The 26,353-nt window shown below is 41.8% G+C and overlaps 1 protein-coding gene across 2 annotated transcripts; it reads right to left on the reverse strand.

The window, feature by feature from the left end:
• Positions 1-269: 269 nt before the first annotated feature.
• GDAP1 (ganglioside induced differentiation associated protein 1) lies at positions 270-15,816 on the reverse strand. Of its 2 annotated transcripts, none has more exons than XM_033126742.1 (6): positions 15,589-15,816; positions 14,119-14,311; positions 5,302-5,475; positions 3,962-4,056; positions 3,005-3,119; positions 270-2,008 (listed from the first exon to the last, which is right to left on the reverse strand). In XM_033126742.1, the coding sequence occupies exons 1-6, from the start codon at positions 15,703-15,705 to the stop codon at positions 1,626-1,628; spliced, it is 1,077 nt and encodes a 358-aa protein (XP_032982633.1). In that variant the 5' UTR covers positions 15,706-15,816; the 3' UTR covers positions 270-1,625. The 2 variants fall into 2 exon arrangements, with proteins under 2 accessions (XP_032982633.1, XP_032982634.1); XM_033126743.1 differs by having other exon boundaries at positions 14,264-14,311; positions 15,589-15,722.
• Between the last annotated feature and the right edge of the window lie 10,537 nt (positions 15,817-26,353).

Here is a 26,353-nt window from a genome sequence, read left to right on the forward strand (position 1 = left end):
GGACCACGAAATGGATTTATAGAATCATTTTACCATCAGAAAATCATGCCTTTCGAGGTATGACTGCTTCCTGTTAAAGAAACATCGGTACAGCCTTTGACGCTTGCACAGCCAGTCTGAGGCAGACCCAGGCACTCATGCTGTTGGCTAGACCCTCAGCCCCTCGTCCTCTGACATACGTCCCGCCAGAGACCTGAAACCGCTCCCTTTCTGCCCAGCTCGAGAGCAAGCCTACCTCCTTGTCACCAAGAAACATTGTTCCTGCACACGGTGGTTCACGGGGACACTGGGACTGTCCCATCCAGAGGGACTGCGGTACCCCCCAAAATGCCTAGACATCTATGAGTCAATATTGGTGGGCGTCGCTAGCTAGCCTCTCATTTCTTCTCCCCCTGCATTAATTCCCAAGGGCTAACGCCAGACCTTCGTCTTCCTCTGTAACCTTCTGAAGCTTTGTGGTGATGACAAACAGATGCAAGGCCTGAACAGCAGTTTTGGGGTTAGTACCCCAGCCTCCCAAATGCAGAAGGGGCATATTTAGTTCTCCCAGACCATCAACCCCCAACCCAGCCTCTTGCCATGCTCCTGATTAGCTGGGACATTTGCCTGATGCCACTTGCGTGCATAAACGGGGCTGCAGAGCCACACCCCCTGGACTGCACACCACAGTCCGGAGAAGTGAGAGCTCACAGGCACCACCAAAACGGGCAACTGTGAAAAGAAAGGAACCATTTTGACCTCACTTCAGATTTTCATGTAAATGGCGGGCAGACATGGTCCAGCGGGCATCTCACAGCCAAGTCTATAAGCAGTTCATCTTCACAGATGGATGAGTGTGATTCATATGCATTTAAAAGGATGAAGGTCAAATGAAGTGCCCTAAGTATAAAGCCTGGGGTTTTCTCCGCCCACTCCCCCCAGGAATTCCTTAGTCTTCTTTTCCCAGGAGATGTGTAGGCAGTGGGTACAGGAAGTCCTGGTGATGTCTGCTAAGGGGCCAGGCAGCCGTGAGTGGCACGAGCGGGTTCCCGGAAGGGCTTTCTGCTGCTGGGTACAGTGGAGACTGCGTTCTCCCCTTTTCCTTCTCCCGCTTCCCATTTTCTCCCTCATTTCTGCCTGGAGCCAGCAGTGCTGCTAAGAAGCCTGTGTCCTGCTGCTGTCAGAACCCCTCTGCTGTGTAACAAAGATGACCTCTGAATTCCAGGGAATAATACTGCCAACTGTTCCACCCTCCACTTACCTAGTCTCAGATGAAGAGCTATAGGCCATGCCAGATTATTACTACTGTCCGCTCATAATAATAACCTCCCCCCAAAAAAAACTAACAACACATCTGAACTTGAACTGGCAGTTTGAGATAAAAGTCTGTTCTCCACCTGTCAGCACTGATACATCTTGACCTTGTACGAGTTTTCATGATGGTTTAGTTCAGGTTTGCGAAGCGGTAATCTCAAGTTTCCAGCCCACACAGCCTTGTCAGGTCCTCCTCTCCTCACGTGAAGTACCCAAAGAGGAAAGTAAATTATGCCTTTGACTAGTTGCCCAGGAACTTCACTGGGCCCAGCAGAGTGGACAATGTTCAGCTAAATGGGAGGGTGAGTTGCCACCACTGGGTCCCTGCAAGCCTAGAAATAATTCGGTCTGGGTCTGAGTGCTAATATCATGCTTCCAAATCTCTTTCTGAAAAGCGTAAAAGCAAAATACCCCATCCCTGCAAGCAAACCAAGCACAAGGGTGGTGCCAAGAACTTTGGGGGCCCTTTTCTTGGCCACCCGGAAGGCTGTTGGCAGCACTGCGGAGATTAGTATATTGTTGACATGTCCTAAAACCTTGTGAAATGTTTTTCTCTTCAAGACACGATTGTAATAGGTTTCCAAGTTCGGTCGCTTTCCATTTCCCCAGTTTCTCCTCGCAAAGCCCAGGAACTTGAGTCGATGCAAGGTGACAGCGAGCGAGACGTCTGCCAGGGTGAAGGACTCTCCGCAGAGCCAGGGCTGGCGGCCCTCTTCTGCTCAGAGAAAGGGACATGGAGAATTAGGAGTTTGCCACACACACACACACACACACTCCAGCTGCTACCATTCATCTGTGTTGAGAAGCCGAAGGCCATGGCACGTTTTCTTCATACTCACACTCGGCAAGAAATTTGTGCCAAAAACAAAGTCCCTGCAAATGGATCCCAAGCTAAGGGGGCGGGGGGGCATGCTTGCCATCTCTCAACCATCCCGGTCTCTAGGTGACACTACCACCGCTTGAGCTCAAAGCCTGCCTACCATTTTGCAAAGAACTGGGAGGGGCTGAGAATCTCCAAGCCAGAGGAGTCAACACATACTTCCTGGTGGTGAAGGGAAGAGAGAAGATGAGCTTTAGCACAATCCATCGAGTTGGGCCTGAAACGTCACCCAGTGGGTGCTGCTCCCCCTTCCTATTTAAGGCAGGCAGGAGTCCCTATTGTGAAGCAAGTTTCAGGTAACAGGATCTTCAACTTTGTTGTCAATTAAAACAGTACAGGTGGTCAGTGTGCTTGCACCCGGGCCGTGGCTTCCTCGTGGTGTTCGGCTTGCAGGTACAGTGCATGGATGCTCAGCACGCAGCCTGCACACACACACACACACACACACATACACACACACACGAGCTGGCCCCTATTTGATTCTTCCCCGCCTATGGAAGAAATTAGAGGGCGCACTCTTGCAATTACTCAGGTTTCTCAACCAAACTACTGTAATTACAACTTTGCAAAACAGGCCAGGTTGGAATTTCTCACCTCTAACTTAAATCGTGCAGAAAAATGCTTCCCCATGTTTTGCGTAGATGCCGGCCGAGTTACAATTAGACACCCGGGTTTTGCTGAATACAGTATTATTGTCGCTATCTTAAGGTAAACTGTCCATGAAAACAACAATAAAAAAAAACGTCGCAGAACGTTTCTGATGATATCTAAGACTATTCCATATCCTTCTGCTGTCCGGAAAAAGAGAAAAGAACACACATGAAAACCTACCTGGGGTTTCTTCGTTTCTCCTTTGCAACTCAGTTTCAACCTGATCCAAGACTTTCTCCAACTCATCAAGAATTTTCTTCAAATATTTGACATTGTCGTGGTCATGCAGCTTTGACTAATTAACAAAAACAACTCAGTAGGTTATTTGTGCCTGCAAAAGCAAGCGATGTAGAGCAGAGCAAGTGTAAACTCACAGAGTTGGAGCCTTCCTATTTTAGGAAATGAGAAGTGGACTAACTTCCTTAAAGCAAAAGCAGAGTTGGAGGGAGATGCCCCAGCTGTGAAAATACCCGAGGGCCAGACCCACTGCTCACTGGCCACTCCTGGGGGACCAGATGACCAGCGAGGTCACAGACTCTGAGGGTTACAAAGAGACTCCTCTCGTGCCCAACTCAGGGACGAATGCAGTGAGGGAGAGAGTGCGTGGGCAGTAAGGAGTGCCGTGTGTGCCGGCGTTGCGTTCGGCTAAGATAGATGAGAAGTTGAGGGGAGCTGGGAGTGTTGGTGTTTGCTACGTTTTTAATGTGGGAGAAGCTTGCCTGCATTTCTGGGCCGAGGGGAAAGAATCAACAGAAAGAAGAGGGCCAGGTATACCCGATGAAGCAAAGTCCGGCCCCTTAGGAGGCAGACAAGCCATAGAGAGAGCTCAGGCTTGACGTGGCAGAGCCCAGGAAATGACAGATTCCTGGAGTATTTTATTAACTGGGTTTTACGTTTGATAACTTTCCCAGGCAACCAGCATGTGCAATGTCTGCTTTTTAAGCAATGGTCGTTAGGTTTGACTATCAAAGCTAATCAAGAAAAATTCTTTCTGAAAGCACCGCAGAAGCCAAAGGTAGCCTGTGCACTGGTGACTTGCGATAATAAGAGATGTTCTAGAAATAGTGATACTTTGCAAAAGGTGGAACATTTAATAGAAACAGCGGATGTCAACTGAGGACAGCCCGGTGTACTTACTTTAAGTCGCTTCTGTTTCGCAATGTATGCCTCTTGTAAATCTGGATTTTCTTCAGCAAGTTTCTTCAGTTCAGACTCTGTGTTACCAATTTGGCCTGATAATGAAATCATTTTTGAAACAGAAAATTATTTCCGCCCTTCTATGCAAGAAAGAAGAAGAAGCGGGGACACTCAATAGTAAAAGACTGAGGTCTAGGATTTATGCCCTGCCTCTGCCTACACCTCCCCCTCTCTGTGCCTCAGTTTTCTCACCTGTAAAATGGACCTGTCAGAGTACCTGCACACAGGGTGAGGATTAAATGGAAAGCACTTAGGGAAAGGCCCAGCACTTGCTAAGTGCAAGGGAGCCGATCTGCCTTTCTGTCTCTTTCAGACTTTCTGTAATGAACTTCTGTATGAAGGGAAGAAAAAGGCCTTATTTAAAAAAACTATATTAACTCTAGGTGACAGAATTGTATCTATCGGTACACTTGTTTTAAATCATCCACGAATATGTAGGAAGAGAAGGAGGAAGAACAAGAGGAAGGTGAGAAGCAGGAAGAGAGAGGAGAAAAATGGGAGAAGAGGAGGGAAGGGAAGGAAGAGGGGAGGAGGAGAGGCACCAAAAAGAAAAGTGACATAAGTAAGGGAACGATAACGGTGAGGCGGGACGTGTTGGAAAGAATGTAGTTTCTAGATTTAGAAGGCCTAGGTTTGCGTGCTGCTCGTCACAGCCCTGCCTCCCTGCCGAGCCTGACCACAGCCGTCCTCCTTGACCTTCCTGTCCCCAGTTCCCGGGCCCAGGCCATAGAGCACAGCTCCTATGGCCCCACATCTCGTGCACTGGCCTTGCTCTGTCCTCAGCGGGGAGGGAAGTGACTGCTGGATATCACAACTCAATCTCTGTAAACCCCCAGTCACTGAATTTAGAGGTAGAGGAATGGTTAGACCGTCTGTCGTTCCGCTCCTTCCCATACTGGACGGAAAAGGCCAGAAATGTGAACTCGGTTACCTGTAATCCCCAGCGGATCCCAGCGTTCCTGATCCCCAGGCCATCTGTCTGTGAGAACATGTGATGTTCTTTTTTTCCAGAGGCCCCTCTCCTGAGTTTTATCCACACTTGGCCCTTCAAAACCAAGAGCTGGAAAATCAGGCCCTACAGACACTAATGTCCATCTGAACAACTGAAGCACAGATTAATCTGACCAGTGCATAGATCAGCCTATAACGTGCAAGCCCGTGAAACACACTCAACAGCTCTGTCCCCCATCTGCTCTCAGTGACCTTGAGATGAGCTAGGTCTCAACATGAACTGAAAGACACTCAAGACAGAATTCCAGGTCTTTAAGATGTTTACATACTGCGAATCCTTGTTGTTGCATAAGCTGGGATCATGGAGTCCACCGTTAGCTCCGGATGTAAAATGCAGCCATGTGTGTAGGCGTCCATTGGCAGGGAGTCGAGCAGCTCTCGGTAGTGCTGGACCCGTGGGTAATACATGCTTCCTTTATCGGGCATTAACCTGGGTGTTTTCTCTAAAGTGCACACACACACAGAGACATACACAAACATTGAAGGGAAAGTTACAAGTGAAGCATTACATCCAAAAGCAAAACCAAACACCCAACCACCTCATCATCAACATTATACTAAGGCATTGAAAAGATTCCTCCCCAGCCCAGACAGTGAAAACCAGAAACAGCCTGATGTAGCAGACCAGATCCCGAAGCATGACCACATGGGCATTCTCTCACTTCACATTACAAACTGCGACTCAACCCTCAAGGTCTAGTGATTGATGCCAGCTCCGGAGAGCATTTCGGGGCCTCCTAAAAGACCAGCATGTGCCTGGCTCAGGCGTGCCTTCCTCTGTCCACGCAAAGTACCTGTACACACTCCGTTGGAGCCCTTCTCACCTTAGTTATTGGTATCTTTTTGCGCCATGAACCCCTTCAGGGCAAGGGACCTGTGATCCCGGGTCTAGCATAGTGTCTCATACATTTTAGGCCGTTGGTAAAGGTTTGGTTAAGTGAATGATAGGAAGAGGATCCGGGACTACTTTTCCGGGGTCCAGTTAATAGCGAGAGTGACCTGTAGATGCTATGTGAATGTGGAATGACAATCTTCATGGAATTTCAAATATTTTCTCCCTGGAAAGTGGATTCGACATAAATCCTCATTTGCTGGTTAAAGTCTAGACTACAGACTTCTTGAGGGCAAGGACGGTGTTCTCTGTTGCATCCCCAATACCTAATATAATGTTTGGCTCATAGTAGGTGTGCAATAAGTTTGAATGAATGAATGAATGAATCTGTTGCCAAATTTCTAGTTATTATAGAACACAGTAGACTTTGTATCTGCGATTCTGCGGTCCGTGGTTTCAGTTACCCACGTTCAACCGCGGTCCGAAAATATTAAATGAAAAGTTCCAGAAATAAACAATTCATAAGTTTTAAATTGCACTCTGTTCTGAGTAGTGTGATGAAATTTTGGGCTGTCCCCACCCGTTAGTCAGGTAGTAGCGATCTTGGTTATCCGATACCTGTTGCGGTATCACAGTGCTTATGTTCAAGTGACCCTTATTCTATTTCATAACAGCCCCAAAGCCGTTTACAGAACTTTTATTACAATGTATTGTTATAACTGTTCTATTTTACTCTTAGTTATTGTTGTTAAGCTCTTACTGTGCCTAATTTATAAATCAACTCAGTTATACATTATAAATTTAAAACTTTATCACAGGTACAGGAAAAAGCATAACATATATATGTATAGGGTTCGGTACTATCCACGGTTTCAGGCATCCACTGGTGGTCTTGGAATGTATCTCTTGAGACTGAGGGAGTCTACTGTATTTAAGCTGCAGAATCTCTGAGGATGACAATGAAAGCTAAGAAGTTCTCCCAAGATCCCACCACCAATTAGGGGAAGAACAAGAACTAAAGTCATCTCACTCCGAATGCAGTGCTCTGTTTTATTACGGCAGCATAACATCTGGAGGGTTTACTGTTCAGAGACGATCCAAGATAAATCACGTGACATCAGGGCTCTGTCCCTTCAGAATCCCTTCCCACTTCTGACTCTCAGACTCCCCCTGAAAAATGCCAACTAGCTAATTCCAACGAGTGAAAATAACAGCCTTAACTTTATTGCTTTATTTCTTAGTTTGGGTTATTTGTTTAATTTCGAATCCTTCTGAGCACCACACACTCACTCCTAAGTATTGACAATTCAGAGTTGCTTGCAGAGCATTTCAGGCAAGATTTCATAATGCCAGGCCAAGTAGAACAAGCTTTTTAAGCCAACAGGCTATTTCTGACTCTCTAAGGAAACAGAAGATGGACTACTCTTCAAACCAGTTGGCAAATGTTTAACTCCCTACTAGGAGTCCAGTTCTGAAGGCTGCACTAGAATAATCGAGAATGACCTGTCAGTTACATACTGCGTGTCAACGTGGATTCACCCAAATATAGCACACATCCTCGCTGACCTTTCAGGACCTCAGTATATCACCAGGATCCCAACCCATGTATGGTAGGCATTTCTATGAGGACAACACGCTGGTCGCCTTCTAAGGTCCTTGAAATTCTAAAGTGTTCTTTATCTTTTGTGTGCCACTGACCTGTTCTCAAAATATTGTTCTTAAATGCATAAAATACAAGACAGGATTGCATAGGAAATTGTATTAAAATAGAGTTATCGAAGTAATTTTAAATGACAAAATACTAACACGGGTGCCTATTTATAAATACATTTACAGGATCTAGCAGCAGTCCTACCTACCATAATTTCAAAGTAGAGATGAGCACAAATGATAGTTTAAAATGCCTGCAATAACTTGATATGCTATAAACACTAAACACATCTATGATTTCTATTGGTAACAAAGTCATCGGTACTCCTGATATTGCTGTCGATTATGCATCCGTTAGAAATGAAAGGAAATGTCTGTTGGAAATTAGTGTAAGTAAGAGACAATTTTTTCCCACCTACGAGCTCTAATCTCCTGAATTCTATTCATAGACCACTAAGAGCAACAGTTCTCAGAAGTGTGGTTTGAGAACCCCTGAGCGTCCTCAAGATACTCTCAGGAGCTCCGCAAAATCAAAGCTATTTTCATAGTCATGCTAAGATGTTAATTGCTTTTTCACTCTTCTCTCAAGCGTACAGCCGAGTTGTCCAGAAGCTACATGACACGGGATGCCTCCATGGCAGTTATGGGACTTGTGCTTGTGTGTTCTTGGGTTTTAAGTTTTTCTCCACTTTAATTTCTATATGGTAAATATTGTTAGATACGGCCCACATAAACAAAAGCTCTCAGGTATCCTCAATCATTTTTAAGACAAAGGGGCTCTGAAGCCAAAAAGTGTAAGACCACTGCGTTAGGAGTCTAGGAACCTCAAGTTAATACTATACATGGTTCAGCATCTTCAAATGCTTCCCAAATAGTCACATTTATGGTTACTCGCTCTGCTGCCTTCGACTGCCAGGCAATGTCTGTGCCCAGGTGAGCATACCACTGCCTTCCCGGGAAAGTGAATGAGAGCAGCAAAAACGTCTGACTGGTTTTGGGGGATGTTCCATCTGGCCAAACCTGAATTCTTCAAAGGAGGACAAATGTTGAAATCCATTAAAACGATGTTCTTCTATGGAGTGCACCGTTGCTACCGTGTTTCCCTGAAAATAAGACCTAGCCGGACCATCAGCTCTAATGCATCTTTGGAGCAAAAATTAATATAAGGCCCAGTCTTATTTTAATATAAGACTGGATATAATATAACATAGTATAATATAATACCAGTTCTTGTTTTAATATAAGACTGGGTGTTATGTTATGTTATGTTATGTTATGTTATATAAGGATGGTCCGGCTAGGTCTTATTTTCAGGGAAACACAGTATATAACTGTCTCCTGAAACACTTTGTCAGAGCCTAAGACATGCACGGAACCCAAGTTCTCCTCCAGTCTCTTTCTCTCCAGAAATCCTGTCCAGTTTCACACATGCAATGTGCTGCCATCCTCCTCCTCTCACCAGAACACAACCGTGTCCACTGCCTCTCGAAACAGTTTTTCAAAGACAACTGGGACTTTCCTTTGAACTATACAGGAGAACTTTCCTCTCACTCTCATCCTATTTTATTTTCCAGTCCTTCCATTTTTGTTATAATACTGTGAGACCTCATTTAAACGGAGTCAGGAGGCTAGAAGAGAGAACTCTCCTGCACTCATCACTCAGTGCTCACTACTGTTCCCAAAAGAAACCTTGCATCTCCAACAGGAAGGGACACTACTTCGCTACCTCAGCAGGAGGAAGAAAAGGTTCCTCGTTTGCCCAGTAACAGCTCAGCCAATGAGAGGCTGCCATAACTCAGCCAATGAGAAGTCACTATACTTCGAACTTTCAGTTTCCTCCAATGGATTCTTCCTTTACAACAGTCCCTCCCAAGTTCGTGTAAGAGTGTTCCTCTCCTTTGTTTCTCTGGATCTGCAGGTGGTTCACCATTAGACCACATGTCCCAAATTGTCATTCTTTGTTGTTCCTGAATAAGCCCATTTTGCTGGAGAAATATCTGACTATTTGTGAAAGGTCAATAATACTAAAAAAAGAAAATATTTTCTTAGAATTGTACCTCAATCAGGAGTAGGAAAGCAAAGAAGAGCTTGCAAAGGGCAGAGAATCAGGGGACTTTAAGAAGTAGGCAATGAGAACAGTTCCCGGCATAGGGGAATGGGGTTGCAGTAGTGGAAGCCAGGATTAGTGACTAAACGGGAAGAATAAGAATAAATAAATAAGTTGGCATAAACTGACTTCTTAGAAGAACTGAGTAAGGGACAGGCAGGTCTTGTATTGCACCTAAGTTTAGGCAGCAAATTAGAAACAGGCAGATAGACAAAAAGCAGAAAGATGTGATAAGCAACAAGAAGAGAAAACCAAAGAATTTTTTTTTTAAACAAAATCAGAAGGAAACCACAAAAGCATTCTGCAGCCATTTAATGGGGACAAATAGCTCCATACATCGTCCAGTCCCGTACTGCTGGTTCGAATAACAATGGCCCTGAGCCATTTTTTAAAAATTACAATCCGTTTCCCCAGTAGCAAAAAAACAAAAAGAACTGAAGGGCTTAAAGGCATAAGCTTCCATTATTTTGCTAAATTCACTGCTTTGATTTTCTGCCTTCCCCAGGGATGAGAGGTAAAGGCGGTATTATTATGCCTTGTTTTCGAGAAAGACTCCCCTGAGGTCTATTTGAATAACTTTCAGGTCTTCCTCATTGGCTCAATGAAAATAGATTAGACTTCATTTCTAACTCTCTCCCTTTGCTGATTTTTTATTTTACTTAGATCACTTAGTGGTGACATTAGTGTATCAGATAATAAACACCAAGTAACTGAACAATTAAATTATAGCCTGAAGCTGTAACAAATAGTGACAGCAAAAGAGATTCCAGTTCACTACACTCTGTTCTTTAGACAAATGGATACACTTAATGAAAATCACCTTATGACCATGGGCAACTATACACCTCATGAAATCCATTCACTTATTTCATTCTGCTTTGTCGAGATTCCCCAAAATTCCACCCATAATTGGACAAAATGCTACATGTTCTGACCAGTTGAGAACAGAGTGGGTTACAATTCACCGTGCTCTGGATAGAACCTGTACTTTTGAAACAATCTGAGATCACACTAGCCTTTCGTTGTATTATTGACTGGTATTAGTAACTTATTAGCAAGCCAGGTCTCCCACCCTTCATTAATGCAGCTGATTTTTAAAAACAAAATTTGCATGCCGTAGTTAGCCTTGTGAAACTTTATCTCAGTTATGTTTCCATTTTATTGTTGCATGAGAAACATTTCATAAGCCGGTCATCATTTTAACTATCCCAGTCTTTCTGCCATCTAAAAATGTAACAGTGTTTCTGTGTCTTTATTCAAGTCATTTAGAGAATCGTTAGGCTCACGTCGGAGAATAAAAGCCTGTAAGGACACCAGTAAAGAGCCCTGTCCAGCTTGACCTCTGTTTTCAATAATTCATTTATTTTAAATATTCCAATGTATTTATTAAGCTCCTATGAGACACTGGGAACACAGCTTAACAGCTGTATATACTGTCTGTATGAGCCAGACAGTACATGTGACCTCCTGGTGCTGACCGTGGTCTACAAGCAATTGAAATAATTAAAATAAAGTGTGATAAAATTATGATAGGAAAAGTAAAATGAGAGTCTACAGCTAAAGGGGCAGCCTGCTATTAGAAATCTAAAATGAATATTCTTCAATATGGTGGTTTATTCATCTGAAAATGTGCATTACTTACAAGGGCATTGTGTGAAGTAATCGTAAATGCTGTACTTAAATCAAGATACTCTGTATCTGGAGTCATGCCTGGCACATAATAGACTCATTTTTTTAAGTGTCAGTTAATGACATTCTTCATTAATGTAAAGCTCAGACTGGTTCCTTTTAACTGAGATACTAAAAAATTATATATATATATATATAATTTATATATATATATAATTTATATATATATATGTATATATATTAATTTTTGACAATCCATTCTGGAACTCTGCCACAATTAAAGACAGTAATTTATAGCACTGTGTAAAGCTGGAACAATGACTTAATACACATTAGTTTTGTAGTAGTGTATCTCATACTTTCATGTATGTATGAGTCACTTTGGGATCTTGTTAAAATGCAAATTCTCATTCAGGACATCGACTGTAGAGTCTAGGATTCGGCGTTTCTAATGAGATCCCAGTGGTACCAGAGCTGCTTATCAATGGAACACACTTTAAGCAGCCAGGACTGGTAGAATTCCCCTCTCCCCCTCCTTGACAACTGGGATAACATTTGTCCGTCTCTTTTCTGGCTCTTTTCCTAATCTCAGTGAGTTCCTATAACGTATCTTAATGATAATTGTGATGACATTTACATGTTTGTTTTTATTTAATACTTTGGGATACACTTCATCTGTAGACTAGGCTAGCCTTCGTTTAGGTAACTAATTGTTCTCTTGCTGTCTTTATATCTTCCCGTGGGTTTTAGGTCCCTTAATCTTAGTCTTTTGTCAACCCTCTCCAATCGAATGACTACTCTCCTAGGAAAGAGGAATGAGTGAAATAAGAACCGATGGGACTTGCTTTATCTCTGCAACTGAGAAAACTATACCACCTAATCCAAGAGGGAAAACAGAGAAGTCAAGTCACCACCGATACATAGCAAGTTAGGGACAGCTTCAGACTAAAAGCTAGGGTTCTTCATTGCTTACTTCTATTGGTACAACCATAATTAAAGTCCTTTGCTTCCATATTTTCATCTTAACATTTAGCCCCACAATGCCTTCTCTTATGGTTCAATAAATAGTAATAAGGAGAACTTAGTATTTCCTTTGTCTGAGCTGGACTCAGAATATGCTTCAGTTTTGTTATTATACCATTAGTCAAAGAAAAAGCAAATGCCTAAGGAAAATTTTAAGAAAGCCTCATAATCATTAACATTGTTATAATCATATAACTATGTTATAAAGTAACATATATCATATTACTGAATATCTTAGGAGAAACAATGTAAGGAGAAAAATAGGAGGAGGAGGAGAATGGTGGTAGTCATTGAAAGGATGCCAACAAACAAAAGATTTAAATATGGTTTTCCATTTACTGTACCTTTTTAAAGTTTTTTTATTATTTAAAATAGAATTCTTATACAATTAGTTTGTTTTACTCACATTGCTATAATCACGTCTCCCATGAAATGCAAATTAATATATAACAGACTTGTCCATTTCCAAAAAGCTCAACGTTAAGAAAAATTGTCTTAAATCAATTAGCCGCCATTTTCAGTACAGTTCCCAGCCCATAGAAGGGATAGCGAGTGATGGTGAAGGAGAAAGCAGTCACATTGAATTCTCTGGTTTAGATCAATGGCCACCTCTAATAAAACCTCCGATCAGAATCCCAGGGAAGTACTACACACTTGGATTAAGAGCAGAGGTCGCCCGTTGCTCTTGTAATTCTGGGGTCCCGTGCAGGTCCCATATCTACTTTCCTTTGAAGGAATTCCTCAGCCTTTTTTTTTTTTCTTTTTTTTTGGACAGTTGCCCTTCTCAGCTTCCAGTAATTTGGGATTCTATTCTGGTTTTAATCTGCCCAATTAATATCCACATAACTGGGGGCAGATGAAGAACCACTGGATTTCATGTAGCTTGTCTTTCAGAAGAGTCCTCAGCTGAAAGCTGGGCGTCCTTGGCTCTTCTCTGAGTCCTGCCAGTGACCAGTGGTGTCATAAGTGGTGAAGTGACAGTTCACCTCAAAGGTTGTCATTAGGAACAAGCGAGACAAGGGATAGGTGACAATGACTACGGGAGCTGGCCAGTATAATATGAAGGTCTGGATTTGAGCGACTTGCATTCCAGCCCTCCTCTGCCACAGCACAGCTGTTACTTCAGGCATCCCGTTTCTCTTTCCTCATATACAACATGGGAATAACGGGCCTGCCATGACTGTCTCAGATGGCTTCTTTGAAAACTGACGACAAGACAAATTATAAAATGCCTGATATAAAACAGGCTATCCGTCGAGTGATTATTTCTTAAAAGCATTATCTAAATTTAAGCCCTATAATGCCTTACAAAAGATATGAAATTCAAACTATGCAGGTGTAACAGGGACCAAGAAATCAAAGTATAGCAACATTCTCCCTTGCCTAAAATTTATTCCTCTTTTTCCCCCCGCTTACAGTTTTTGAGGTGGAACCATTTGGTAGAACAGATGAAACTGATTTACATAGTACACATTTAGAATCAATATTATCAATTTGATTTCAAGGCTAGTAAATCACTACTACAAACCACACCCCTGCAGGGTCTTTTGCAAGTGCATTTAAAAGGAAAGGTCCAACATTAAAATGTTTGGTTTACACCAAATTTTTTTAAATGGGAGTTATACTGACTTATACAAAAATTTATGTTATTGACCTATGATATATTTGTGTGCTTATGGAAATGGAAAAGGTTTTTATCACTAAACCACCATCATGAAACCAAAAAGAAAGAAAGAAATAGGAAGGGAAGGAAAAAAGGAGGGAGGAAGGGTGCGAGGCAGGGAGGAAACACATAGGTTTGTGGTAAAAGTAAATCCAAGAAATCACAAATAGCCTTAACATTACCATCCAGGAAAGTCTGTTCAAGATAATCAGTGATCTGAGTGGCCTCACAAATAATGTTTTCCCCGTGGATAAGGACAGGCACTTCTCCAGTTGAGTTCAAACGCATAAACCAAGGCTCATTGTGCTCACTCAGGGGCAGACTTACATCATGTTCCTCGCACTTCAATGCCTTTTCAGCAATTACCAAGCGAACCTGGAAGAGTTCACACTGGTTACCACAGCACATGCAGGCTTTCAGTTAATTAAATGACCTCCTGGCTATCACTAAGCAGTTTTTCAGCGCACTCCCCTGAGTTTCAGGATTTTCAACATGCTTTTTAACTACAGTCAGGTGCAGTATCGTTGACCTGAGGTCAACGATAGACTGCGTAGATGACAGAGGTCCCATAGGATTATAATGGAGCTGAAAAGTGCCTGTCGCCTAGTGACATCCTGGTGCAACCGTCCCCGTGCGGTGGTGACACTGATGTAAACAAACCTACCGTACTGCCAGTCATATACAAGTATAGCACGTGCAATGACAGACAGGGCATAAGATTTGATAGTGATAATAAATGATGGTGTTACTGGTTTCCGTCTGTACTATACCTGTTATTTTAGAGTGTATTTGCTGTAAGACAGCCTGCCGCGTTATACACTGGCAGCAGCCTCAGCTCATGTTTACCTCTCTCCTGATGGCGTCATTTTCTCTTTGCGCTTAATTTCAGCTCGTGTTGTTTTGTACAGTGACGGGCTGTGCAGGCTTGTAGCCCAGGAGCAATGGGTTGTACCACACAGCCCGGGTGTGCAGTGGGCTGGACGGTCTAGGTCTGTGTAAGTGGAGTCTGTGACGTTCCCAGAACAACGAAATCTCCTAGCGACGCGTTTCTCAGAACATACCCTGTTGTTACACCTCATGTGACTGCATTCCTATTCTAGAACGAACAAGTCAGATCTATCCTGGCGTCTTGTTCTTATAAATTAGAATAGATAAATAACGAAAGTGATTCTGGCTATATGCATTTTACAGCCACCCTCCCCATCACCTCTACTTTCTGTGTGCCCTAAACCTAATTGTATGTCCGCCCCAGACAACAACCTGAAATACGGATATGCTAGGCCTCGTGGAAGAGAGTGAATGGGAACAAAAAGGAGTAAAAGAAGCAACTGCAGATTGTTCCGTTGCTTGAAGGCGCTTCCTTCCTGCCTGATCCTGCAAGGCCCAGGGGACAAAGCCTCCAGCCGTGATGCTTTTTTTTGTCGCATTTCATGAGTGCCAGTGGCGGGGTCATAACATTTCCATCTCAAACTGATTCTCCCTTCTCCGCACTAAGGCGCACGCACCCCTGTGGTGGCGGGAGCAGCCGCCAGGGTGAGGGCGTTGGCGGAGGCCTGTTTCTAGGTGGGTCGGTGGCCCTGAGCGAGGCCCAGAGGGAGCTGTCCCGGTGCTGAAACCCGATCCGCGCGGCCCAGCCCGGCCCAGGCTTTTACCTTTTGAGAGCTGAAGGAATGCGTCCAGTGGTACAGAATGAGCTTAACCTCGGCGTGCGACTTGCCTTCCGCCATCAAGGGCGCGCCCCCTCGCTGCTCATCCTGCATCCGAGCCATTTCGGGGTGCGCGAGCAGGGGAGGGCCCAGCCTGGCCTCTGTGTGCTTCTCCCACCCACACTGCCCCGCAAAGCGTTCGTAGTTTTTCCGTGATGCCTCCCTGGAGCCGGGAAGGACACTGAGTTCGCGTGGACGAACAGACCCCTGGGAAGTGTAGTTTTGCCGGCGAGAAAGCCGCAAAGAGGGGGGGGTTGGGGGAGGGGTGCTGTCTGCGCGCCAGAAAGCCTCTGGAGTACAGACACCTGGGAGGTGCAACTGGAAACCATCTAAATTATGTGTCCCTGATTATGAAAATGAGTGATGGATAATGTTGATTGCAAATTACTCATTGGTTTTGGCGATGGTGTAGGGGTTGCTTAGGTATAAAAGGAGCGATTTTCCAACATGCTTAAGGTTCCTTTTAGAGAGAGTCTGTGCCTTCGACCGAAGGGAAGTTCCAGTTAACATACAAAACACAAGAATAGGATCTAGGTGTTGTCATTAGAAGATGCTACTATAGAGTCATGAAAAATTATTATTATTATTATTATTTATTATTATTAATAACATCTCATAGGCAACTAATATACAGTGGTGAGGTAAAAATAGCCTGGTTGTTAAAGAAATTTTAAAACAAATCTACCTGGATTCATGTCCTAGTTTTCAATTTTTCGCATTTTCATAGTGGAGATAATTTATTTCCCAAATAAGGTTTTTTTGTGAGCATTAAGTAACTAAATACAATGTTAAACACTTAAAATAGTTGTAGGCAATCAGTAATGCTCACAGGTTCAGTTGCCTTGTAAACATTCTCTTTATAGCCATGGTCAGAATAATAATTTTACACCAGTCAGTTATTATTGTACACCTCTTAAAATTTGGCTTCGTAGTAAAATAATAAAATTCCCTTTCGGTAAATATGTATTAATATCACCATGAAATGAATTCTTGGATAATGCATTCAGCAAATATTTATTGAGTACCTACTATATTCCAAGTTTATGCTGGGCCCTGGGAATACAAAGATGTGTAAGACGTGATACCTGGTACCCAAGATATAAGTCTGGTGGCAGAGACAACAAAATATACCGACAACCAAACAGAGATAAGACCTATCTGTGTTAGAGTGAACACAACGTCCCATGAAAAAAGAGAGGCGGTATCCAACTCAAGTTAAAAAGTCCCTCTAAAAGACAAAATCGCATAAGGTCCGTTCTCCCCCTTACAACGCTTCATTTGTTTTTCTCTATACTTCTTTTATAACTTTTAACGATTTTATGATATCTACCATTGTCACCCCAATAAATTTTAATTTAAAAAAAATACTTTATACTATCTTTTTATGCCCTTAAGTTATTTCAAATGCTACAGCAAAAGCGATCCTTACCAAATTTGTTTTTTTATCAGTTCAGGCTTCAGAATAGAAAGGGAAAAGCAAAACTTTGAAATCAGACCGAGTGGGGTTTCAATACTCATTCCACCCCTTACGACCTCCCTTGACCTTTCATTTCATCATGTATAAAATACGGATATATAAAAAGATATGACAGCCGTGGGAATTCAGTAAGAGACTGTGCATAGAGCACTTGGGACGTTGCCTGCAGTACATCTGTTGGTGAAAGCATGCATGGATAAGCCCCCAGTCATGTCAAGAGGACAATTTATTGCTCTTCTCTCTTTAGGCCTCACAATTTTTACAACTACCTACATAATCCCCCTCTCCATTCCTCTTCAGAAGAACATCTTTAACTCTCCAGCTGCAGGTTCCAACATGTACTATACAGTTCCCTTTCCTTAAATTACTCAATCCCCTCAGTATTTGAGGAAACCCAACCCTCTTGGTAGGCCATCTGTCACTGGCAGCTGGAAGAGTTCTAACAATAAAGTTCAGGTCTTTCAAACACTGAGCACTGTGTGACATCTTCCCAGCAGCAAAGCCAGACAGTACATATTGAATGAATTGGTGGATTCCTGTCTTGGTGTTTAACATTAAGAATTCATATACGAGTATGTCCTCTGGAGTGAAAATGTGGACAGAGCTTCTGACGGGAAACTTATCAATATGCATCAGAAACTTTGAAAATGTGCATAACTTCTAAATCTATCAGTTCTTCTCTTTGCAATTTCACTAAGAGATAAGGGCAGCGAATTCTGTCACTTGGCCCTAAAAATCCATTTTCCCCTTCTTCAATGGTAATAGAAATTTTAGCTACGTACATGGCTGCTGAAAATCAAGACTACATTTCCCAGGTTCCATTGCAGGTAAAGGTGGCCATGTGGCTATATCCTCACAAATGGGATGTAATGGGTGTGTCACAGAGCAAGTTATATGAAGCTTCCTTACAGAGACAGCTGGCCCTGTACCTCTTCTTCATCCCACCTTCTATCCCGCTTCCAGGAGGATGGATGCTAACTTGACCATGAGGGATGGGGCCACACCCTGGGGATAGGCAAGCCCTGAGCTGGAGGGAAATTGAGCCCCTAAGGACAGGACACTGTGGACCTCACTCACTCACCGGAGTCACCAGGAGTCAGAGCCGACTAAGTGGCATGCAACACACACACGGACACTGGGAAGCAGGACCAACACACCCCCCTGAGTCTGCACACCTCCAAATTTTAACTTAGAGAAGAAACAAAGCCCCTTGTTTAAGCCCGTCATTTGGTGCTTTCCAAGTGCTATCATCTTAACCTATCTTCACTAATACTTCAACCCTTAAACATAGATGGCTTTTATTTCTGTTTCTACATATTGGATTTTTTTCTATAGTGACTATGTGCTGCTTTTACTACTTAAAGATTTGAACATCAAAAGAATATCAGTGAACAGATGAGGTAAGGAAACATAGTGGTGTTTTAGGAAACCAACTGCTACGTCTGTTTTCATTGATCTGTAATCCCTGTTATTTTCCATCACACTAAAAGTCATGTGTAGGTAATAGAAGAAAACCTTATTTTCCATTCACATGGTTATTCAGAGCATCTACTGAAGTGTGTGTGTGTGTGTGGGGGTGTGTGTGTGTGTGTGTGTGTGTGTGTGTGTGTGTGTGTGTGTTGGTTCTGCTGCTGTGTGTCTTTGTGCAGCATCACGTTAGATGGTGGGCTCCTGGGGAAAAGGAACCAGATCCAGGCCCATTTATTTCTTCAGTGTGCACTTGATGAACTTCCCCTGTTCCAGGAACAGTGCTAGAGACAGAAGAGAAAGAGTTAAAAGTACATCACTGGCCTCAGGGAATTCAAGTGCGGAAGGAGTGAGATGAGATTACAACACAGTGTGGTAATTGCTTTGATATCTAGGAGCTTATCATAGACAGAGAGAGCGCTATAAAGAAAGGCTCCTAACGACAGTGTCTTCCCAGAAGAGGTGATGCCTTTACCGTCGCTAGCACCGCACTGGTGCACTTACCAACATACCACTGGCTCATGAGAGCTGACTGTTACATTTTCAGGAATTTTGCAAGCTGGATGTTGACCACAGCCAACATTAAAAATTAAACAAAAGTGATTTGCATTAAATAGTTTTTTTTAAATAGAGCTTGCAAATATTCCAAACTCGTCACTTCCTAATCATTTTGCTACGTTTGTTTATTATCTGCACTCTTGAGATTACTTCTATTATGTTCATTTGATGGAAATCAGATGTAAGGATCTGCTACTATGTATCTCTTCCTAGCTCCCTGTTCAGTGAAGTTGTGTTAGAAGCTTGGAATTGGCCGTGGGAGGAGTATTTACACTGTGGAAATCGGCCAGTGCTATCTATCGTGTGGTGGGTTTTTTTCCCAGAGAAAAATTGGTTGGTAAGCATTTACCAGCACACTATTGAATGTATGAAATCTTTTTGGTGTTTAGTAAATTATTTTAATGATGATGATCAGGAAAACCTTCAGTAAATTTGTGAATGAGTGAGTTTGTATATTTGTGGGCTTTTGGTACCTTTTCCTGTCCCAACCAGCTTTGGTCCTCCTTCCTCCTCCATTCTCAGATACCCACTTCCCTTATTGCATTTTCATTCTCTTCACTCTACTTAGGAAGAAAGTGGATATGCACCACGTCTGTCTGTCCACTAGCATATCTTTCCAGCAGCAAAATCATAAACCAGTAAACACTGAAGAAATGATTATTGCATTGTTGTGCAATATTAATAGTACCCTATAATCAAATGTATAATGTAGAAATTCTGCATGTGAACACCGCAGGCCACTTTCTTACAATCTCATTTGACCCTCATGATAGTCTGTGAGGTAGCCACCATTCCTAATTTTATAGTTAAGGAAAACAAGGTTTAGCGACTGAGAGACTGGTCCAAAATCCTAGAGCTAATAAGTGGAAGAGCTATAATAACTCATACATGAGTTTTCTGACTACTAGTCAAGTATTATTTTCTACTGCACTATGCTAGCTTTACACCAAAGAGAGAAATTTGTGGACTTTGAAGTTTTACACAGCTCGGGGTAGACTTTGGGGAAAACGTAGCCACTTTCTTAGAAACTAGTCCTCATTGATATATATTTTTATTAGCGCACAAACTGTACTATAAACTACTGTTTATATGTCTTTCTTGTGCATTAGACTCAGAGCTTATTAAGGTCAAGGCCCAATGGGATTCATTTTATTACAGTATCCCCAGGAATCCCAAATAGTGCTTGGTACATGAAGATGCTCCAGAACTACTTATGAATTAATAGAGAAAAAGAGTAGAACACCAACAACAACAGCAGCAGCAACAGCAAACAATGACAAACAACAACTAACAATAATAATAAATTATAGCCTATTTAGTCTACCACCCTAGAAATTCTATGTGTAAAGGTAATTTTATTTGACAACATTTGATGTTTATAAATCTGGGCCTACGATTACAGTTCTGTAAATTGACCCTCTTTCATATTAATAGTTATTTAAATTCTTTATTCATTTAAATATTTCTGAGTGAATGAAGTTAAAAAAGGTTTGATTGATGTTATGAAATAACAAATCACATAACCTGTCTGACCCTCTGTCACCCTACCTTTAAAATTATGATAAAAACCTACTAGACGTGCTAGTTACACAGATGTAACCAGTTTGGGAAAATGCCTTGAGCTAGACAATTTTGATTTGTGCACTTCTCTTTATCTCTTATACTTCAATCAAATTTTAATTTGTCATATAGAATTGTTATGGCTGAGTGATACATATATTTATAAAAGTTGCCATTATATAAAGTCCAAAAGTCCAATTATAGATCTTATCTACTTTGATAGGTATTAGGAGATATATACCGGGGGTGCCAAAAAAATGTGTACAAGGGGACACTTTTGTCAACGTTGCTCAAGCAGTAGTTTGCCATCATCAGAAATGTCTGGATGCTGATGGTAACCACTTTGAGCACCTCTTGTAATCGCAGAAGTCAAATGTGACTTGTATTCATCTTTTGTTATCAGTATATATTGAGTATTACAATTTTAATACAGTTTTCCTTTCTTTAAATGTGTATACATTTTTTGGCACTATATATATATATATATATATATATATATATATATATATGTACTTTTTTTTAGTGTATGTCAACTAAACCAGAGATCTTGAAAACTTTTGACAAATCGGAATACTCTAGGTTTGTTTCTTAAAGTACTTTTATGAATGACCACAAGAGGTCTCTATTTTTTAAAGAATAATCAATCCCCTGCTATTTTTTTTTCCTTGGCAAATTAGAAAACAGAAATGGCGGTATTCTCTAGAGAATATATTTAACTAATTAAGCTATCTGGTGCAAAATCAAATTTTCCAAAATTAGAAAAAATAATGTATATATACATATGTAAAAAAAAAAACAAAAATAGACTTCCCACTTTTTCCTGCAGGCGGCCACGTTAGTACTAAGCACCCAGAAGCTACTTTGCCTGCCCTGACCCAACCCATGTGAACTGTGTGTAGGATTTGTCACTGGTATACGTACACGTAAGAAAAAACAGAATGGGCTATTTAGAAATTATTTTTTAGAATTTTTATCTCAAATGTGAACAGGTCCTGCTCTCTGATATTCTCAAGCGTCTAAAAAACTCTAAGTATTATCTAATTGAATGAGATAAAAGATGGCACATGCAAGTCCATTGATTTGGTAAAAGAATTGTGATGGTTCTGGTGAGTTCACCAGAGCGCCAATCAACGTGACCCCTGATTTGATTTATCACAGTGGTTTTCAAAGTGTGGTCCCCTGACAAACAGACCAATATCAACTGGAATCTGGTCAGAAATGCACATGTTAGTGAATCAAAGACTCTGAAGGTGGAGCTGAGCAATTGGTGTTTTTAAAAGCCCTCCAGCTTTCTTAACTAATGGAAACCCATGCACCAGTTTTTTTTGATACATATTAAGCTCGAGAACTACCAATTTAGTGTATAATTGATGAACCATCCCAATTCTCAGTCCCTAGGTGGCCCCACTGGTCAAATTTGTAGAGAAGAATAGTGTATGAAATTCAACGGCAGACCTACAGTACCTGGAAGAAAAGGTTAAATAATTTAGAATCACTTCCATAAAACAGCCTGGTAAAACTCCCTCATGCCTAACCAGCAGTTTGAGTTTACAGGCTCAAGATGCTAAGACTCTTTCACTTTTCCCTCAAAAAAATATCGATTTCCACCAGTGGGTTTCTAAGCAAAAGCCTCAGTAAGCTTAGAAGAGCCCGGGCTTGCTTTTGAAACTCTAAAATGTTTCCTGTTGCCTTTCTTGCATCCCAGAGCAAATAATCATATTTAATACCAAGTGCAACTTATTAATAAATTCTGGAAGCTCTTGCTACAAGGTTCCTGCAGACTAATACAAATTTGATTAATTTTCTAGTTTCTTGAATAATGACTACTAATGTTAATAATGCACTCGATTCTTTATTTTTTAGTAGAGAATTCACATCGAGCCGCATTTCTGGGAGAGGACTTGACATATTGTCCACCTTCTCTCATCCATCTCTACCGTGAGGAATGGTGTACCTTTCAGTAAATACTTGAATATGGACCAATAAACAGTTCAAAAAAGATGCACCTGCACTACACAGTTGCTAATAGTGTTTGGAGTGTTTACTGGGTGGCACAAAATATTTTGAGGACTTTATATGTACGTCATATATTGTATTTAACACCTGCCCGATCCCTTAAGGCAGGAAGAAATATCATCCCCATTTTATAGATGAGGACATGGAGGCACAGAGAGGTCAGGAAATTTCCCAAACTCACACTGTTAGTGTCAAAACTGGGACTTGACTCCAGAAGACCGGGTTTGAGATCTGGCTCCTCCCAGCGAAAGATGCAGCCTCAGTACGTGAGGGAAAACCACGGAGCCAACAGCTGGGATTTCGCTCATCAGATGCAAATTACCTATTCCTGAAGTCACTAATTGTTTTGCTTCAGGGATTTTGTTTGGCCCACGGTTGTTTAGCGTTCCTAGAAGAAATGGGGAGGAACAGAATGGAGAGCATATCCTCCTAAAACTAAACCGACACTTACTACGCATCTGTACCCATATTCCCCTGATAACATCTAATTTCCTACTAAAAGTTTGCAAAGTGCCTTGAAAACAGTACTCATTGGATTTTCCTACTAAGCACCTCTTGGAGATAAGGAGTCAGCCCTGAGATAGGAAGTTAACGACCCTGCGAATAATTGGGGGAGAGGGACCCAAAACACCAGGCTTCTAGCTCCGGATCTGTGCTCGCCCTGTTGCATCCCACAGCTCCCCATGGCCCCCCACTAGCTGCAGCCCGGATCCCACTCTAGAGCCTTCTGTTACGGATCGGTTCCATCACAGCCTGACTCCTGTTCCGTTTCTTGACTTTACCGTTAAGGGTTTGGACACGATGACTCAGGACGTGGGGTCCTCTCACGTAAGCGTGTGATGCCTGGGGTTAGACTTCTCTGTGTAACTTCCCCACTCTAACTTAGCGTCACCCTCCACTCCAGCACGTGGAGCTCTCAAGTGCTCAGACTCTCACGTCAGAAGTGCATTCATGTCACTTAGTGAAAGACGAGGTCTGAAGGGGCTGAGTACTGCATGGCTCCAACAGCAGGGCATTCTAGACAAGGCAAAGCTATGGAGACCGTGAAAAGATCAGTGCTCACCAGGGGTTTCAGGGAGAGGGTGATGAGTAGTGGGAGTGCAGACTGTTTTTAGGGGCGTGAAGCTACTTTGTACGATACTTTAACGGTGGGTACATGTCATGGGCATTTGTCGAAACTCACAGAATGCGCAAGAGTGGGCTCTATTTTAAACCACAGAATTTGGGTGACTATGGTATGTCAGTGTAGGTTCATCAGTTGTAATAAATGTCCTACTCTGATGAAAGCAGAGACTGTGCATGAGTGGGGTGGAGAGAGATGAAAAAATCTCTCTACCTTCCACTAACTTTGGCTGTGGACCTAAAACTGCTCTTGTTGTCTACCAAATATTCAAAGAAAAAAAAAAGTCAGAACGGGTTTCAAAGCCTGGCTGCACTGTGACCAGCTGTTAACATAGCTTTCTCACCTATAAACTGGTTAAAAGAATCATACCACTTTCCCTGGGATATACAGTTGACCCTTGGACAACATGAGGGGTAGGGGCGCTGACTCCCCCATACACAATCAAAAATCCACATATAACTTTTTGTCCCTGGGTGGGATTGGTTCCAGGACAGCCCCCACCAAATACCCCAATTCACAAATGCTTAAGTACCCTATCTAACGTGGCACAGAATAGTACATACATTCTGCCCTCACAGCTGCCAATTTTCAGCTGCAGATCAAAAATACCATCTTCCACCCTCCATTGGTTGAATCTGCAGATGCAAAACCCGTGGACGTGGAGGGCCAACTGTATTAGACAAAAAAAAAACAAGTATAAGTGGACCCATAGAGTTCACCGGTGTTGTTCTTGGGTCAACTCTATTGAGGATTAATTGTGATTTTTAAAATACAAAGTATCTCACGCAATGTTTAGCACAGGGTATATAAAAATTATAATAGACAATAATGATAGAACAGTAAAAATAACTAGTATTTTTTAACACTCTGGGTAAATGTTAACTATTCATGTGATATTGGGTGCTAGGTGAGCTGTACTTTGGAACTTTAGTATGACAGTGCTAATGATTTCATGCGACTTTTAGCCATTTCTACTTCAAAATACATATGAAATAATCAGTCTTAGGTGGTAATTAAATATTTCTCAGTTAAAGAACAACAAATGCTAAAATACTTAGCTACTAATCATACATCCGTACAGGTTCATTTCTGAACTTCACATTATACCCACTGGAGTAGATCACTAGAAGAATTTCGGGTGATTGTGTTAATATCATGCAAATACCACTTATACTATGAAAGGAAGACAAGAAAAGAGGAGTCCTTTCCAGTGTCTCTACTGGTATTTGAATATCACTAAGATTTCTTTCATTAATGTAACCATTATTAAAAAAAAGTCTATTTATAAATATTTGCAGCTATGAAAGCCTCTAGAATATTTAGACGCAATCTTGGAAAAAGTGTATTCCATACAGTATACTTAAGGCTTTAGTCTGAAATTGTAGTTGTTTTTTTTTTTATCAGTTACAAATTTCCTAAAGTTAAGTACTTTCTTCCTAAGTTAAATGTGCTTGTGTGCAGTTCATCCTTTTATCATAACTGCAGAATGCCATTCTCTCAGTGGAAGCTGACTTTTTCTTCCTATTTCCCAATAAATGATTCAGGGAGTTTTCTCGGACGCCTTATTTCATCACTCTCTCTTTATCTTTAAAGGAATCTTTCCATGGAATTAAGATCATGTGGTGCTTATCTTTGCAATTCAAAATAGAATATTTAATTATACATTGGAATTTATTTTTCCAATGCCCTTGCTTTTGTGTTCTTCTGGTCATAAATAATAAGTGGAAAAGTTAATTTACGCCTGGATTGTCTCTGGCCACATGAGAAAAAATGGTATAAAAACTCAGAGACATGAGCTTTAAAGAAAGAAAATGTCCATGTTGCCAAGGGTCGCTCTAAGTAAGATTTCGCTTTGTGGATGTATAAATAGGACAAGATAAGATTCTGGGCACCAATAGACATCTATGTTCCTTTGGCATTGACTTCTACATACTAGCACGGCTGTTTTCTTACTAGCACGGCCCATCGTCACAGCAGACACTGAGAGAAGAAACATGACAGCTAGTAAAACCTACTTCCTTTGTCTTGTTGGTCTTAGCGAGCTCCTAAAGAAGTTAGGGTCATCGTGACAATAGAAGACAGTGCTGAATTTTACCTTGAGCTACCAAAGTCCGAAGCAACCTTTGCTTTAATATGCTACATACTCCATTTTTTTCAAATATTGTGGTTCATAAAAAAAAAAAAAAACAAAACACAAACAACGAATTTCAGTCCTAAGCATGTAACTGCAACAGACGAAAGGGTGGAATTGAATCGGTGCCTGTTAAAGCTACACAAGAGGAATAGGTGACGTGTGGCCACCATGAATCTCTTTATAGTGATTTCCTGCGTCACACTGGGGACTGGTTGGAGAGACCAGTGATCCACACAGATCATAGAGAGAAGGAGCTTGGCTTTATAAGAAATTCTGTTTTTTTTCGAGTAGGGATGTTTCACAAAAAAAAGGTAAACTGGTCCAATTCAGGTGATGCTTGGGTTTCCAAAACACAGGGGGAAAATCAGGGACACAT

This window comes from Rhinolophus ferrumequinum, chromosome 14 (genome assembly GCF_004115265.2).
Source record: "Rhinolophus ferrumequinum isolate MPI-CBG mRhiFer1 chromosome 14, mRhiFer1_v1.p, whole genome shotgun sequence".
Lineage (NCBI taxonomy): Eukaryota > Metazoa > Chordata > Mammalia > Chiroptera > Rhinolophidae > Rhinolophus > Rhinolophus ferrumequinum.